The sequence below is a fragment of the Penicillium oxalicum genome, chromosome VII (genome assembly GCF_001723175.1).
Source record: "Penicillium oxalicum strain HP7-1 chromosome VII, whole genome shotgun sequence".
Classification (NCBI taxonomy): domain Eukaryota; kingdom Fungi; phylum Ascomycota; class Eurotiomycetes; order Eurotiales; family Aspergillaceae; genus Penicillium; species Penicillium oxalicum.
In genome coordinates this window covers 2,455,916-2,469,647 of record NC_064656.1, presented here as the reverse complement: position 1 = coordinate 2,469,647, position 13,732 = coordinate 2,455,916, and the positions used below count along the sequence as shown (strand labels likewise).

The 13,732-nt window shown below is 52.3% G+C and overlaps 4 protein-coding genes across 4 annotated transcripts; all 4 read right to left on the bottom strand.

The window, feature by feature from the left end:
* Positions 1-1,467: 1,467 nt before the first annotated feature.
* POX_g09335 (putative transcription factor kapC) lies at positions 1,468-2,821 on the bottom strand (the record flags this gene model as incomplete). The annotated part of the gene is made up of 4 exons (XM_050118091.1): positions 1,468-2,031; positions 2,108-2,370; positions 2,541-2,556; positions 2,768-2,821. 4 exons carry the CDS (start codon positions 2,819-2,821, stop codon positions 1,468-1,470), a joined length of 897 nt encoding a protein of 298 aa, XP_049966235.1.
* A 772-nt stretch (positions 2,822-3,593) lies between these two features.
* On the bottom strand, positions 3,594-6,062 carry POX_g09334 (uncharacterized protein; the record flags this gene model as incomplete). The annotated part of the gene is made up of 4 exons (XM_050118090.1): positions 3,594-4,844; positions 4,909-5,629; positions 5,706-5,859; positions 5,981-6,062. 4 exons carry the CDS (start codon positions 6,060-6,062, stop codon positions 3,594-3,596), a joined length of 2,208 nt encoding a protein of 735 aa, XP_049966234.1.
* Positions 6,063-6,817: 755 nt separating this feature from the next.
* On the bottom strand, positions 6,818-7,458 carry POX_g09333 (N-acetyltransferase ats1; the record flags this gene model as incomplete). The annotated part of the gene is made up of 2 exons (XM_050118089.1): positions 6,818-7,350; positions 7,419-7,458. 2 exons carry the CDS (start codon positions 7,456-7,458, stop codon positions 6,818-6,820), a joined length of 573 nt encoding a protein of 190 aa, XP_049966233.1.
* A 470-nt stretch (positions 7,459-7,928) lies between these two features.
* On the bottom strand, positions 7,929-11,814 carry POX_g09332 (uncharacterized protein; the record flags this gene model as incomplete). The annotated part of the gene is made up of 4 exons (XM_050118088.1): positions 7,929-7,971; positions 8,031-11,040; positions 11,107-11,584; positions 11,686-11,814. 4 exons carry the CDS (start codon positions 11,812-11,814, stop codon positions 7,929-7,931), a joined length of 3,660 nt encoding a protein of 1,219 aa, XP_049966232.1.
* Between the last annotated feature and the right edge of the window lie 1,918 nt (positions 11,815-13,732).

Genomic DNA, 13,732 nt, shown 5'->3' with positions numbered 1-13,732 from the left:
CTCAGGGCGACCTTCCTGATTCGTCAAACGATCTAGGACCCTCTCCAGTTTCTCAAGTCCCAAGTGACCCCCTTCGTGGAATGGGTTCAGAGGCGGTTTAGTGCGGGATGGTGGGATGGCGCCCCTGGAGAACGTTCATCCGGTGGAACGGCGCAGAGAAGTCCACGGGATCTGGAGAGGGCCCGGCTGCAGGCTCAGCCGAGATTGCCGGCCGGGGCTCCAGGGCCATGGGGCCATGACTAATGCCTATCCAATCGTGTAGCCCAGGCAGTCGTACTAGTACTCCTAAATGAGTATAGTACCTGACCACTGAAGTATCTCGACATTCATGGGCCTTCGACAGTGGGTGTCAGTGAACGGTAGGTTTAAGCACTAGCAGTACCAGTACCAGAGGTTCCGGGGTGACCACGCCGGAGGTACTTACTTCTACTGATCATTGCTCCTACGACCTACTTCTTTAAGCAGGCGAGCACTCACCCGCGGCCAATGGGGTAGCATTATTTGCTAGCTTCTCCAGCCGAAGTCCTCCCTCCTCCAGAAACCAGGTCTATAATCGATTGATCCCCAATCCATTGTCCTTATTGATTGATAGTCAGACTCTTCGCTTCTTAATTTGAATGTAATTCCATCTGATAGGTAATTGCCTGACGAGGATCTCTGGATGAAAAATCAGCAAGTGCAGTGGCTGCAAGGTTTGCAAGTCATCCGCTCCACCTCTACCAGGCTGGTCCCTACTGCAATAAAAGGCGGGATGTCCGAAAGTCTCTCGTGGCGGGTGGAGGCACCTCATTTGGTTTGGCGGTGGTGGCTTGCCCTTGGGGTAGACTGCACTCATGCATGCATTCCACATGTGAAAGGTCTCTCGAATCTCAACTCTAAATGGCGACTGTGAATTACAGCAATCGGGACGGAGCACCCGCCGTGATATTATGCCGCCAGTTATTACAACCCGGGCTGGACTACCCAAGGCCAGAGCCGATTATAGAACCTCTTCATGCCACCATCGGCGACAGATCATATGACAAAGGCCAGCATAGTATATGATGAAAACAAAAGAAGAAAGTCAGTGATATTGTTCGGAGGGAAAAAAGAGAAATGGGGGAAAAAAAACCGGGCAATCCCACAGGTTCGCAGGAAGAAGGTTCCGACAAAACTCATACTACGCCAAACACCTCAACACGAAGAGGAGAGCAGAAGGAAAAGAGAAAGAGAAGGAAACAAAGGAAGGAGATAAAAACAAGTGAGACCAAGGAGAAAGAGTAGGGGATGTTTTGAAACAGACAGTGGGGTGTTCAGATAGAGAAGGATCGGAATATACGAGGCCACGGGCCCCAAGGGCAAGGAACGGCCATAGGTTCAGAGAGAAAGGAGACAAACGAGGATATCGCGAGGATTGAAAACGTCGAGTCGGGGATGAAAGTGAGAGTGTAGCAACGAAGGAGGAAGGGCTGTCTGAGAGGGAAGATCTTAAGCCATGGGCAACCCATGATGAACCTCCTGTTTTGGGATAGCCTCAGTGCCCTCTGGTTGGGTCTCATCCCGGCTCTTGTTGTTGTTACTATTGCCGTTGTTGGTATTGGCGATGGAGCTGTTGATGGTGTTGTTCGTGGTATTATTGTGCTGCTGGAACGTGTTGGTCAAAAACGCATTCTCGTCTGGGTGTTTCCGCATGCCGAGACCAGCAACGGCAATCCGATTCAAGGAATTCATGTCTTCATTGGCCGAAGAAGTGTGTTGGGATTGCTGGGGGGCATTGGCAGGTGGCACTGGAACTGCAGGGCCCGTGCTGGGGAGAACAGCAGCACCCATTGATGACAAATCGTGCCGTGGTTGGCTGAGATCGATGTTGGGGGGTAACTCTGGAACATCAACGGACGCGTCGATCAAACGACTTTGCATGGTGATGATGTGATCTCGCAACGTGTAATTTTCGTGGAGAAGCGCCTTGATCTGCTCGCGCAGGCCGTCGACACCTTTGACTTCTTCTTCCAGCTTGCGAATGTACGTCTCTTTTCGCTGACGGAAAGCGCGCTATCCATCGAGTCAGATGGCTGGTCACGCAGGGGTTCGCACATCATCACAGTCCAAGTCCAGGTAAAACACATACCTGGGCAGCTCGATTCTGAGCAGCACGCTTGGAAGTGGACAATTCCCGCTTGCCATAGGTCTTCGGCGTACCATCCTCAGGCGAACCTTGCTGGGGTGGGTTCGGCGTTTGAGGGGGAGCAGCCATCATGGCGCCTGAGATGGCGGGGTCAATGTTGCCTTGATCTCGAGGAGCGCCGGTGTTGGGCTGCAGGTGTTGCTGAACAGGAGCTCCCTGGGGACGGTGCATGTGCTGCTGCGCAGCAAGCAGCTGGTCATGAAGAACTGAGCAAGGTGGTGAGTTAGTGATGGATACGCGTCATGGGATTCCCGCCAGAAATTCGCGTCGGGAGTCAAAAGGAGCTCAACGGGGCCCGTCTGTAGGTTCCCTTCAAACTCCAGCTCATATGCACTGCCATGACGCGAAGCCTTCTAGAGTATACAATGAGACATACCCTGATCCGCATGGTCCTATCGGTTTAAGTCAGTACAGATTTTCTACGCGAGACGGCAATGTCCAGAGAGACGTGGCGAATCTCAAGAAGTCCTCTGCGACAGGGCAACATGGTCAAGGTCGCTCTCCAGGGCAGGTCTTCTATCAGACCATGTGCCTATCTGATTGATGTACATCGGCACGGGATGATCGACCTGATGACAAACGCGTCGAGGATGGATTGCTTACCTGAGCAGGGTTCTGCATACTGGGATGCGGCGCTGGTGCCAACGCAGGCTGCATTGAATGGAATTAAAACTGGTATTAACTGATAGCAATCCCAAAGATTAACTCTGATTCTACTGTTTTGAACGCTCAGGTACTCCTGGTGTGGGTAGTTCGACGTGTAGACCGATGAATGAGGTAAGCAAATGAAGATGCTGTAAGCAAGATGTCTAGGGAAGCAGAGATTACTTAAGGATTTCTGAGTAAGGCGCGATTGCTGGGCGTTGAGCCCCGGCAAGTTGATATTCCGATGCCGGGGCATGCCGTATAAAGCAGGCGGTGTCATCCATTCGCCAAGATGATGTGGTCATGTGCCCCGCAATCGAACGGCCCGATCTGCGTCGCCTCGCAGCACCCTTCCTGTTCATTGGCGAGGATTGAGCGGCTCATTTTATTTGTTATCTGGCTCAGGATCTGCCAGACCCCGGTTAGGATTGTAAATTGTACTCAAGCTTTCTGCCGTCGAAGACGAATATCTGTGAATTTCTACAATCTTAGGAAAGTTCTCTCCAAAGGTACGTCTCAACTATTCAATAAGCCCTAGACATGCGCCTGCAAGACTCCTTTCAGGCACCAACTATTCAACACGGGGATACACGGCAAGATTGCAACTCTCTTCACAGAACTTGAACAACGCTTTCCAATGAGATTATGTACACCACCACTACCAGAAAGATCGATTCAGCCCGTTGTGATGCCTTCAACCACGTCTATCGATAGACGACAAGGAGCGGGGACACTGACAGTTGCATCAATCTGGACCCTCCATTCTAATATCAGGATTGTCTGATCACTGTTGCTTTTTGAAATTCTTTTTAGTTGGCTGAGCCTGGATGATTCCACTTCCCACTTTGGCCGACTCAGTCCAACCGCGCTGACGCATCCAAAACCTCTCAGCCGGGTCTGTGGAGTGTTCGGAATTGCGGCGGGCATCTTCTTCGAGCGCTTTACGGGTCAGCTCGGGAGGGCGATCAACAACCTCATCTTTCTCCTCGAGCGCCTCGTTCACATCCACTTGGAGGGTGGACTCTAGGTATCGCTTGCGCAACAGGTACCGTTCGCTGCGTTCCTTGCGCGCGTTGGGGGGCTCAACTCGTGCCATGGCAGTTTGAACGGCATACCGGAGGACCAAGTAAATATGTTCGGCAAAGAAAATCGAAAGCAGTAATGCCCATCCTTTGATATCGGTAGGTTCGCCATTCGGCCCGGTTGATGAGTCTCCACTGAACAAGTAGAGCAAGGCAGCGCTGGTGATGCTACCGACCCAAGTCAAGAAGCCCAGGTTATCAAGCCATGGGCCAATTGTATCACATCGCAAGGGTGAAGGTCGTCGGAACTCTTTGCAAATTTTGAAGAAATCAGACCGCAATTCGATCCAATTGTTGATGAAGAAAGACAATGGCACCAATGGCCACACCGGAGAAAAGAGTGACAAGTAGCCAAATTGGATGCACATCTCACGGAGGTCGTCAGTCACCTTGTACTCTGGTAGCTCGACTTCGTTGCGAATACGTTTCAAGAACTCTTTCTCCTCTTCTGGATCCTCGTAGATTCTGACAGGGGAGTGTTCAGGGGAGTCCTTGTCATCATTTGCGTCGTTGCGCTTTTTGTTATAAGCCTTGTACTCTCGAGCCGCATGTTGCTTCAGGTAGGGAACGATGGTCTCAAGGGCAAATCCAACAATCTGGGCTGTGACGGTAAAGTAGATAACCTGATTCCTCAACCGGTTCGGATTGATCTTGAAGTGCGAACAGTCCGTGGCGGTGACGTGTTCCTTTGACACAAATGGGCGAACCGTGAGCCGGAAAATGTCCAGGTGAGGAACAATCCAGCTGGCAAATGGTACATAGACAAATGCGGTGAGAAGAATCGGCAGATAAGACGTAATGAAGTTGATCACAAAGACCTTCCGGGTAAGAGCAGCTTCATACGCTTCATTGGTCTCGTAGTTCTCGTAGTCGTTCAGCTTAGTCGCGATAGACACGAGAACCGCGCTCATGGTTGGTACCAGAGCCGAGACCAGAATCGTTGGGATGAAAACCTGAGAAGGGTTAGTCAAACGAGTACATAATCGAATGAAGCGCAACAAAGCGGCTTGATCGTACCAGCCATGACTTGAGAGGGCCGTTGTACAGCTCCGAGATAAAGATCTCAATGGCGAAGCAAGTCGCAATAATCACACCAAGCCCAATAGCCGCGAGCATCGCGAAGGGAATTTGCAGAAGTTGGCGTTGCATGCGCTTCGTGGCTGGAAAGACCCCCCGCATCTCACCAGTAGCATCGTCGCGAACTTCCTTCTCGGGCTGGAATTCGCGTCGGTTAGTCTCCACGACCGATACGCCCTTGGTCTGCCAGCGACAGCTCAATTCGACCTCTTGTCTCTTCCAGTACTCCACAAAGACAACACCCCAGAGAGAATTGACAACGGTGTAAATCACCGAGAATCCCCCCAACAGGAACCAGCACGAAAATCCAAAGGCTGCTGGGAAAATGAGAAAGCGGAAATACGACTGCAGGAAGGCGAAGTAGAAGCCGACACTTTCGCCAAATTTGTCGCGGATCTGATCAAGCTCTGCTTCCGACAAGAGTGTCTTTTGACTCCACTCTTGTAGCCATTTCTTGTTGGTTTCCTCGTCATGAAGAGGCAGAATTTTCGTGACATTCTTCCACTCGCCGTGATTAGGGGTGATTCCAACACCACCCTCTGCTGTGGGCAGCGTCATCATATGCTCAATCACGCGCAGACGCTCGGCCTCATTCTGTGGTTCGACGGAGCTGGCCGGCTCCGGTTCTGTATTGCGAATGCCATAGAGCCAGTCACGCACTCTACAAGGTAGCGACATCAGTACCCGATATCAGCCGTTGAACATATGGCGCAATCGAAATTCCCAAGAGAACATACCGCGACTGATAGACCGCCCGGTTGAGTTGTTTCTTGGGGGCGCGAACAAAGATGAGGAGTGACGACTCGTCTCCCTGACGAATTTCAATTTGAAGACCCGCATGGGCGAGAGCTCGCAGAAGATTCTCCAGCTGAACGATGGCCCGTGACTGATCTGGAAAAGACCAATAGGTAGTCGGAGGGCTGGATCAGCTTTTCTGCAAAATGTCAAGAGAAGTGGAGGGGGGAGCTACAAACGAGCATTTCGTCTTTGCCTCCGGGGCGGTTTCGCTTACCTGAATCACCAAAACTATAGTGAATCACATAGTCCACCTTCAAGTTGTAACCGAGCGCATTTGCTTCAGTCGCAGCTGCCATTGCGACGGTGTGACTTGCGAGTGAGCAAGACTGCGAAGAAGCTGAAATGCGAGGAGGAGGAGGGGGGGCAAGACCGGGGAGAGCTGTCGTCACTTTGGTCACAGCCGCCCGACGGACCGCTTTACGACGTCACCGGCAGAGGGCGAGCTTGTGTTAATCTTGGAATGGCCGGCTTGATCGAAACCCCCGAATCGGCAATCAGAGCGTAGGGAGGCGTGGTCGTCTGTTGGACGACAAAAGCGAAGGCTCTCAGCGGTTTCTTTTCTGGCTGGTTTCGAACTCGGACCTTATCGAACAATTAATGGTATCGATAGGATACCTGGGCTTCTGAATTGTTTCGAAGCTCAATATAAGATTATTAACCACTGCCCGTAATTCTTCAGATCGATGGGTTATAGCCTGGTTCCACTACCTACAACAGAGCCCACTACTCATACAGGGCTCCTACCAGACATATGTACCGGGGCTATGGATCAATATGCAGTGCTGTGCGTTGCTCCACAGCTGCCTTGAACCACTCTGAAGAGTTCGTAAGCTCCAGTCCAGATGCATCATGAACCTTACCATTTACGATAACCGCCGACCGGACTGGTCGATCTCAAAAGTCGCTTTTTATTTTTGATCCTTCAGGTTCGTTGTCATTTGATTTTAGACATTGCGTAAGTAGGTGGAGAGGTACGTTGTAAGTAGAGGATTGACCTGGTTCAAAAAACGTAGGCGTAGCTCGTCCCGTCATCAATTCCTCTGATATATTTTCAAGCGCCCTCCGCCAATTTTTCCAACGCGGGTCCGTCAACCATCATCTTCAACCACTCATCCATCGCCTTTGCCCCAACCTGCTTGTAAAATTCAATGCTCGGGGTGTTCCACGTGAGTACGCTCCACTCCAATCGACGACCGTTGATCTCCAACACCTGCCTAGCCAAGAATTTGAGCAGCTTGAGACCGTAGCCGTTACCCCGCGCAGCGGGCTGGACGTACAGGTCCTCCAGGTAGATGCCCGGTGCCGAGCGCCAGGTGGAGTAGTTGTAGAAATAGAGAGCCATACCGACGGGGACGGGGGAGGGGTTCTCGGCGGAGGGTGGGGGGATCACGAGCGCCGTGTAGACGGAGCCGCGCTTGGGTGTGTCATTGGGAAACGAGAGGGTGGCGAGGAGAGATTCTTCGGTGGCTTCAACTTCGTGAAGGGCTTTTTCGTAGTCGGCGAGTTCGCGGATGAACTGGAGGATGAACGGGACGTCTGCATGGGAGCCATCGGAGTCAGCAGGAGCAAATTGCGAGGTTCCGGCTATGGATCGAGGTGAATCATTCGCTCCCCCACAATGTCAATGGTTTTGCGATCCCCGTTGAACTGACCCTCAGGCGTCGCAAGACGGATAGTGGGCTGACTGGCCATGACTGCAACGGAAAGAACCGTGGGTGAATACGAAAATGGAAAAGCAACAATCGCTGGTATTGGAGAAAGTTGGAGTGGCTTGAAAGTGCGTAGAGATGGGGACATACCCGGCACTTATCTACTCTGGCCGAGTGTCGACGCTCGGCAGCTCCCGAGACAACTTCCCAATGCCGATGAAGTGAGAGATCCACCCGACTCGGTGAATTTTCGGCATGTCGACATAAGGGCGTAGGGCGTAAGGCTGGAGGTCATGGTCCTATCTTCGAGGGGCGTATTGCGGTCTAGGATGTTGAACTGGCCATTCATGACTCCGTCGTGTGGATTCTGACTCTACGAATGATGGGCATGGGCATCAAACATGATACTGAACAGACGCGGGAAAAGACACCATCTGCGAAGGACAGACGGGAAGGAGTATGGATTCAGGAAGAACATCAAGAATATTAACAATATAGCGTGCAGGTCCATGACTAGCGAGACATGATCGCCGACATCCATTTTTGTTCATCGTTTCTGCAAATCACGTCAGCTTCAGATGCGTATGTTGGGTGTCAACCCGGTCCGGTGCTTACCGGTCGAAATGAAGCAGCATCCCCAGCACGGGAACTAACTGCTTCTGGTAGTTCTTGTCTTTCTGCTCCATGAACTGGAGCAGTACATTCTTCAAGTACATGTAGTCAATGGAACCAGGCCCCGGCCCAGCACTGGATGGAGTCTCGCTCCTGCGGCTGGACGTGCTGCGGTCGGGCGCGACAGGCGAGAGGACACCGCTGGGTCGGCGAGAATTTGACTCCATCGAGGATCGAGAAGATTGTCGACCTGACTCCATGCCACGCAACCGGATGTCCTCGCCTAGAGTCTTATGCGATCGACGCAGCTTCTCCAGGCGATTGCTGGTCTCCTCAACGGAGCGACGCAGCTCCATCTTTTCCTTTTCCAAGTCACGCACTTGCTTTTCGCTCTCGTCGAGCTGTTCTCGAAGAGAAGCCATCGCTTGGCGCACTTCTTCAAGCTCCTGAGCGGACCGCTCCGATTCAGATTCGAGCTCATCACGCCGACGGCGCCAGTCCTTCTGAGACTGCTCGAGACTTTCTCGGTCCTCTTCGGCCGTTCGCAGGGCACGTTCGGCTTCACGAACCTTGGCTTTCAGATCTTCCATCTCTCGAGCACGACGACGGGCCTGAGTACTGGCTTCATCTTCGGCGCGATCGCGCTCTTCCACAGCTGCTTCCATCCGCTCCTTGAAATCACGGACCTTCGCCTCGGACCGAGTCTCAATGTCGTTGATCAGTCGACGCATGGTCTCCCCCTCCCGGGTTCGCTCATTGAGCAGCCGGTGAGCATCCGCCAGCTCCTCCTCCAAGTTTTCGCATCGATCTCTCACTTCCTTCATCTGGGTAGCCACTTCGGCTGTCTGATCACGCATGCTACCAATCAGGCTCTGCGCACTGGCATGTTGAGCAGTCTTCAGTTGAATCTCTTCCTTGAGTCCTCCAATCTCCTTACTCAGCTGAGAGATTTGCTCTTCCAACTCTCTGACCCTCATTCGCGAACTCTTCAGGCCCTCCTGCGCCTTGCTCAACTCTCCAGCAGTCTTGTCTCGCGAGCTGATGGCCTCCTGTTTCCGAGCTTCCGATGAACGCAACTCAGACTGAGCAACCGTCAGTGCCTCCTCGGCCTTGAGGCGGCTATCCGTTTCTTGGCGGATCTTCTTATTCAAGGTGCTGACTTCGGAGTCTCGCTCCGAAACCTTCGTTTTGATGACCTTGAGGTCAGCACGCAATTCATCGCAATTGGTTTCAAGCTTTCTTAGCTCGCCATTTTTGCTGGCAAGGGTGTCTTTCAATGTCTTCAGCTCTGATGATTCCGCTCGCAGGCTCCGCAGTTCAGGTTGAACTTTCTCTAGAGTCTCTCGCAAATCCGTGAGGTCCTTGAATCGGGTTGCGGCAAGTTGCTGAGCCGCCGACAAGTCGGTTTCCAATGAAGCCGAACGCGACTTGAGACGCTCGAATTCCGCCTTTAGATCGTCGTGCAATTTTTGTGAATCAGCCGAGGTGGATGCGGTGCTCGTGCGGACCTCCGCTAGTTCCGCCTCCAGCTTCGTGATGGTCTCCTGCAAAGCAGATTTCTCTGCGGTGAGCGCCTTGATTTTGTCTTTCGCCTCAACATGCTCCTGTCCGACGTTGATGAGATCGTCACGCAGCGACTCAATCTCTTCCTTCAGATCCTCTTCGCCCTTCAATTTTGTGCTAAGACGATCAATAGCTGCTTCCTTCGCAGCCAGCTGCTCAGTAAGTGTCTCAATCTTTTTCTTTAGATCGTCGACAACCCCAGCGTCGGCTGCCGGAGGTGAAATCTCGGTCACGGATGTCTCCTTGGGTTTCGGCTCTTCTTCCGCAGGTTTACCACCCTTCTTCTTCTTTTTGTTCTTCTTCTTCCCACCTGCACCGACACCGGCACCGGCACCTCCGCCAGCTGGAGCCTGCACTTCCGGTTCCGCAATCGACGGAGTCGAGACAGAATCTGTGGGCTTCTCGACGGGGACGAGGCTCTTGCGGATCTCCTCAAAGTTGGCCTCTTTGCCCGTCTCGATGTCTTTCTTCGCTTGATGCCACACTGAATTGCCATCCAAACCACCGTCGATGAAATCCACGAGCTGCTGAAGCTTGGATGCCTCTCCTGCCTTCTGGTCAACCTCGTTTTTGAGGCTCGACACTTGCGACTCAGCTTCCTTGAGCTGGGATTTGAAGGTGTCAACCAGGCTCTGTACTACATCAAGTCGCTTGTCCGTAGCATCCTTGGCCTTCTTAGCTTCTTCCAACTGGGCGAGTAGGGTCGGGTCCAGCTCGGACTTCTCTGCTTTCTCTGCCTCGCTAGCCTCGGCCTGCATTCGTTCAATCTCGGCGGTCTTTCCCTGCAACTCAGTCTTTAGTTTTTCGACCTCGGCGGTAGCTACCTGCAGGGCTGATTCGGTATCGGCGAGCTGCGCCTTGAGCTCTCCCGCCTCCTTCTCCTTGGAAGACCTCAATGCCTCGACTTCTGCGTCCAGCTTATCCTTACTGTCGCGCAATTCAAGAAGCTCTCTGGTGGATGTCTCAAGGCTCTGAACCATTCCCTCCGTGGACTCTCGCGCCACGGAGAGGTCTTTCTTGAGATTATCCACCTCGGTCTTGAGTGCGTCCACCTCCCCTTGCTTCTCCTTCAGTTCTTCCTCCAATCGTGGGACCTCGTTGTCGAAAGAAAAGAATTCCTCGCTGGCTTCTCCCTCCTTCTTGCCTGATCCTTGAGGAGTCTCCTGGGCTGATGCGGCCTTCTGATTCTTTAAACCAGCCAACTCATCGTGGGCGGCTTTCGTTTCCTGTTTAGCTTCCTCCATCTTCTTCTTGTAGTCATCACGGTCGGTTGTTACTCGTTTCAACTCATCGATCACCATGTCACTCTTTAAAGACATTTGGTTCAGATACTCCGTAAGCGCTTTGGGTTCGGCGATGGAGGTCAGGGGTGTGTTCTCTCGTAGTGCCGCCTCGAATGGCTCGATGGAAAGGACGCGCGCATGCGCGGAACGATACGCCTTCAGCAACTCTATTGAACCGGTCAGTCAGCATGTAAGATCTCATTTGTCCGCATTGGCGTGACCGGATATTGTACCATTATAGCGGACTTCAAGCTTATCCAGCCTTCGAAGCTTTGCTTTGACCTCCACAGGCAGCTCGGGCTTTTCTGAGACTAAGGAGCCCTTCTCCCCCGTGGACTTTGAAGCACTGTCTTTACCAGCGCTCTCAGCAGTAGGCGCCTTGGCCTTGCCCTTCTCGTTATCACCATCGTTGGGCTCTGTCTCAGACGGCTTTGCTTCTTTCTCGGAGGGGTCGTCCGGGGTCTCTAAGCGAGGCGTCGCTGCACGGCTCGAATCATCATCTTCTCCAGTCGCAAACTCTGCCTCGAATTCCTTAGGGTCTGGTCCTCGGACAGGGGTTCCTGTATTGCGGCGGGGCCGAGAAGTTCGACCTGGGGAGGAATTGTTATTGAGTGGACGGCGTGTGGAACCCGATCGAGAGAGATTGTCTTGAGCGGTTTTTTGGCGCGCCTGTTCCTCGGCAATTCGAGAGTCGATGGCGTCGCGGAGGCGCTGTGATGGGGGTTTCGGGGGTTAGGACACGGCAAGCTGTCGCAATGCAACGATAGAGGTCGACTTTCCCCGGATCACGAAGAGAAGGCATGGGGACATACCTGAAACATCACCACGGCAGGTCTTCCGACGACCAAAACCACCAAGTCGTAGCAAGTGAGTATGAAAAGCGCAACGTAGATACTTGAGTCTAGGAGATGGGAGGAAGGCGGAGACAGGACCATAGGCATTGGAGTGTCTCACGGCGGCAGGCACTCCCGCTCAACTCGGAGATGTTGCGAGCTGACTGGGCGCACGTCTCAGCTCACCATGTGGGGGTTGCCAAGACTGCGACAACTGCTCCCACGTCAGCAGTGTTGTTACAACCTACGCTTATTTCTATTCCTAAGTTGATGGCCCATCTGGCCCTGTGTTCGTTGTTTCAAGATTTTTTTTATTTAGGCTTTCTGCCCCTTACAAGTGCGGACCGTGGTCGTTGGGGCTGTTGCGCGTATTCTGAGCAGAAATTCGCAAGCCTCTCAGCAGGGTACACCTGTACGTACCAGATCAATATGGATATCGATTCTGTCCGAGGTTCCTGTTTACCCTTGAAAGCGCCTTTTCAAGCGCGTTCCCCCACACAAAAACACACAAACAACAAGCGTACCTCCACGTCGAGCTCGTCTCTTTCAACCATCAAAGCAGGTTACGTACAAGTTTAGATGCCCTAGATATCTATCAAGCGGATGAATTGCGACGTAAATGAGTGTAATGGACCCAGGTCAACTTGATGAGGAACACTAGTTTCTACCACTAATCTGTTGATCATCTCCACCGGCTGATCAATTCTTGAGTCTGAGATCATCCCGGCACATCACTGAATCCTTAGTTCACATACCTTGGGTATGTAAGCGCGCGGCCACGTTCTCCCCCCGCGCAAGCCTAGAAGAAATACCGTCAAGAAGCTCAGGCTAGGAGCTACCTAGGTCATTGGGGGCTTGAATGCCAATGCTGGATCTGCAGAAATCAACCTTGACGATGAGTAAGCTGGCCCTAACCATGATTTTGCGATATTAAAGTATTGGAAACCTAAAGATCCCTAGTGGCCTGGTCTCAAAAGGGGACAGACATTCATTGTTCCATGAAAATGAACCTCGAGAGCTTCATTCAAATCCTTCTTGAGTCCCCCAAGTCTAAACCTAAATACTTCCCATATGTTCGGTATTCCTGGAATACTCCAGCGTTTGGTAGTAGGTGGATAGGAGGCGAGGCTGGCACAACTAGGTAGTTTTGGTCAACTGTACCTGGTGTGGTAGATTTAATGAGCTTGAGTTGGTCCACGAATGCCGGACACCGGGCTGGCACTTACGTGCGGTGCCATAGATGTCATCAATGTGAACGTCCAATATATATATATACCGAAACCTCTTTTTTCTTGTGGAATGGTCTGGAATTTATTGACTACATAGGTAAGTGCTGGAATTTCCATTGGCTCAGCAAGGTGTCAAGTGACTGGGTCCCTGTATAGCACGCACCACTAGTTACTGTACGTACAGTGAGTGCTGGAAACCATGGCGAGGAATGCCATCTTTTAATGTCCAGTAACCTCTGCCTCTGTCTAATCGCAGAGCTTGAAGGACTTGAAAATTGGAATCAAAGAAATGAAATCAAAGAGATGATCACTTCCTGGACATGCTGTGGTCCAGGTGGGTACTCTCTGCAAGTCTCAAGGCCGCTCGATGCGTCCGGAACCTTCCACCGAGTCCACCGGCTCTCGGTAGCCAGCCCGTCGGGGCACGTTTCGACTGACGGAGCAACTGTTCGTCCTGCCCAGAGTTGTCAGGCTGGGAGCCCAGCAGTCTCAAGAAATAATTTCTCGGGTCCCAAGGAGATGAGAGATTTAAGTGCATGTTTGGAGCAACACTATCTATTGGTCTGCAGCTCTGAGACGGTTGCATATATTCCTGTATATACTATCAAGGTTTGTACTCGTAGAGGTGGTGGTAAGGCACATCCTAGGACGCTATCCCGGTTTGTCCACTGTCTGGTAGGGGACATGCTTAAGTTCTCGGGGATCGTCCCGTCGCAGATGGACTGAAAAGCATGTGGGGGACACATGCCGGTGGTCGTACTTCAACTGGACTAATCAGTGGGCTCCCAAGACGCCGA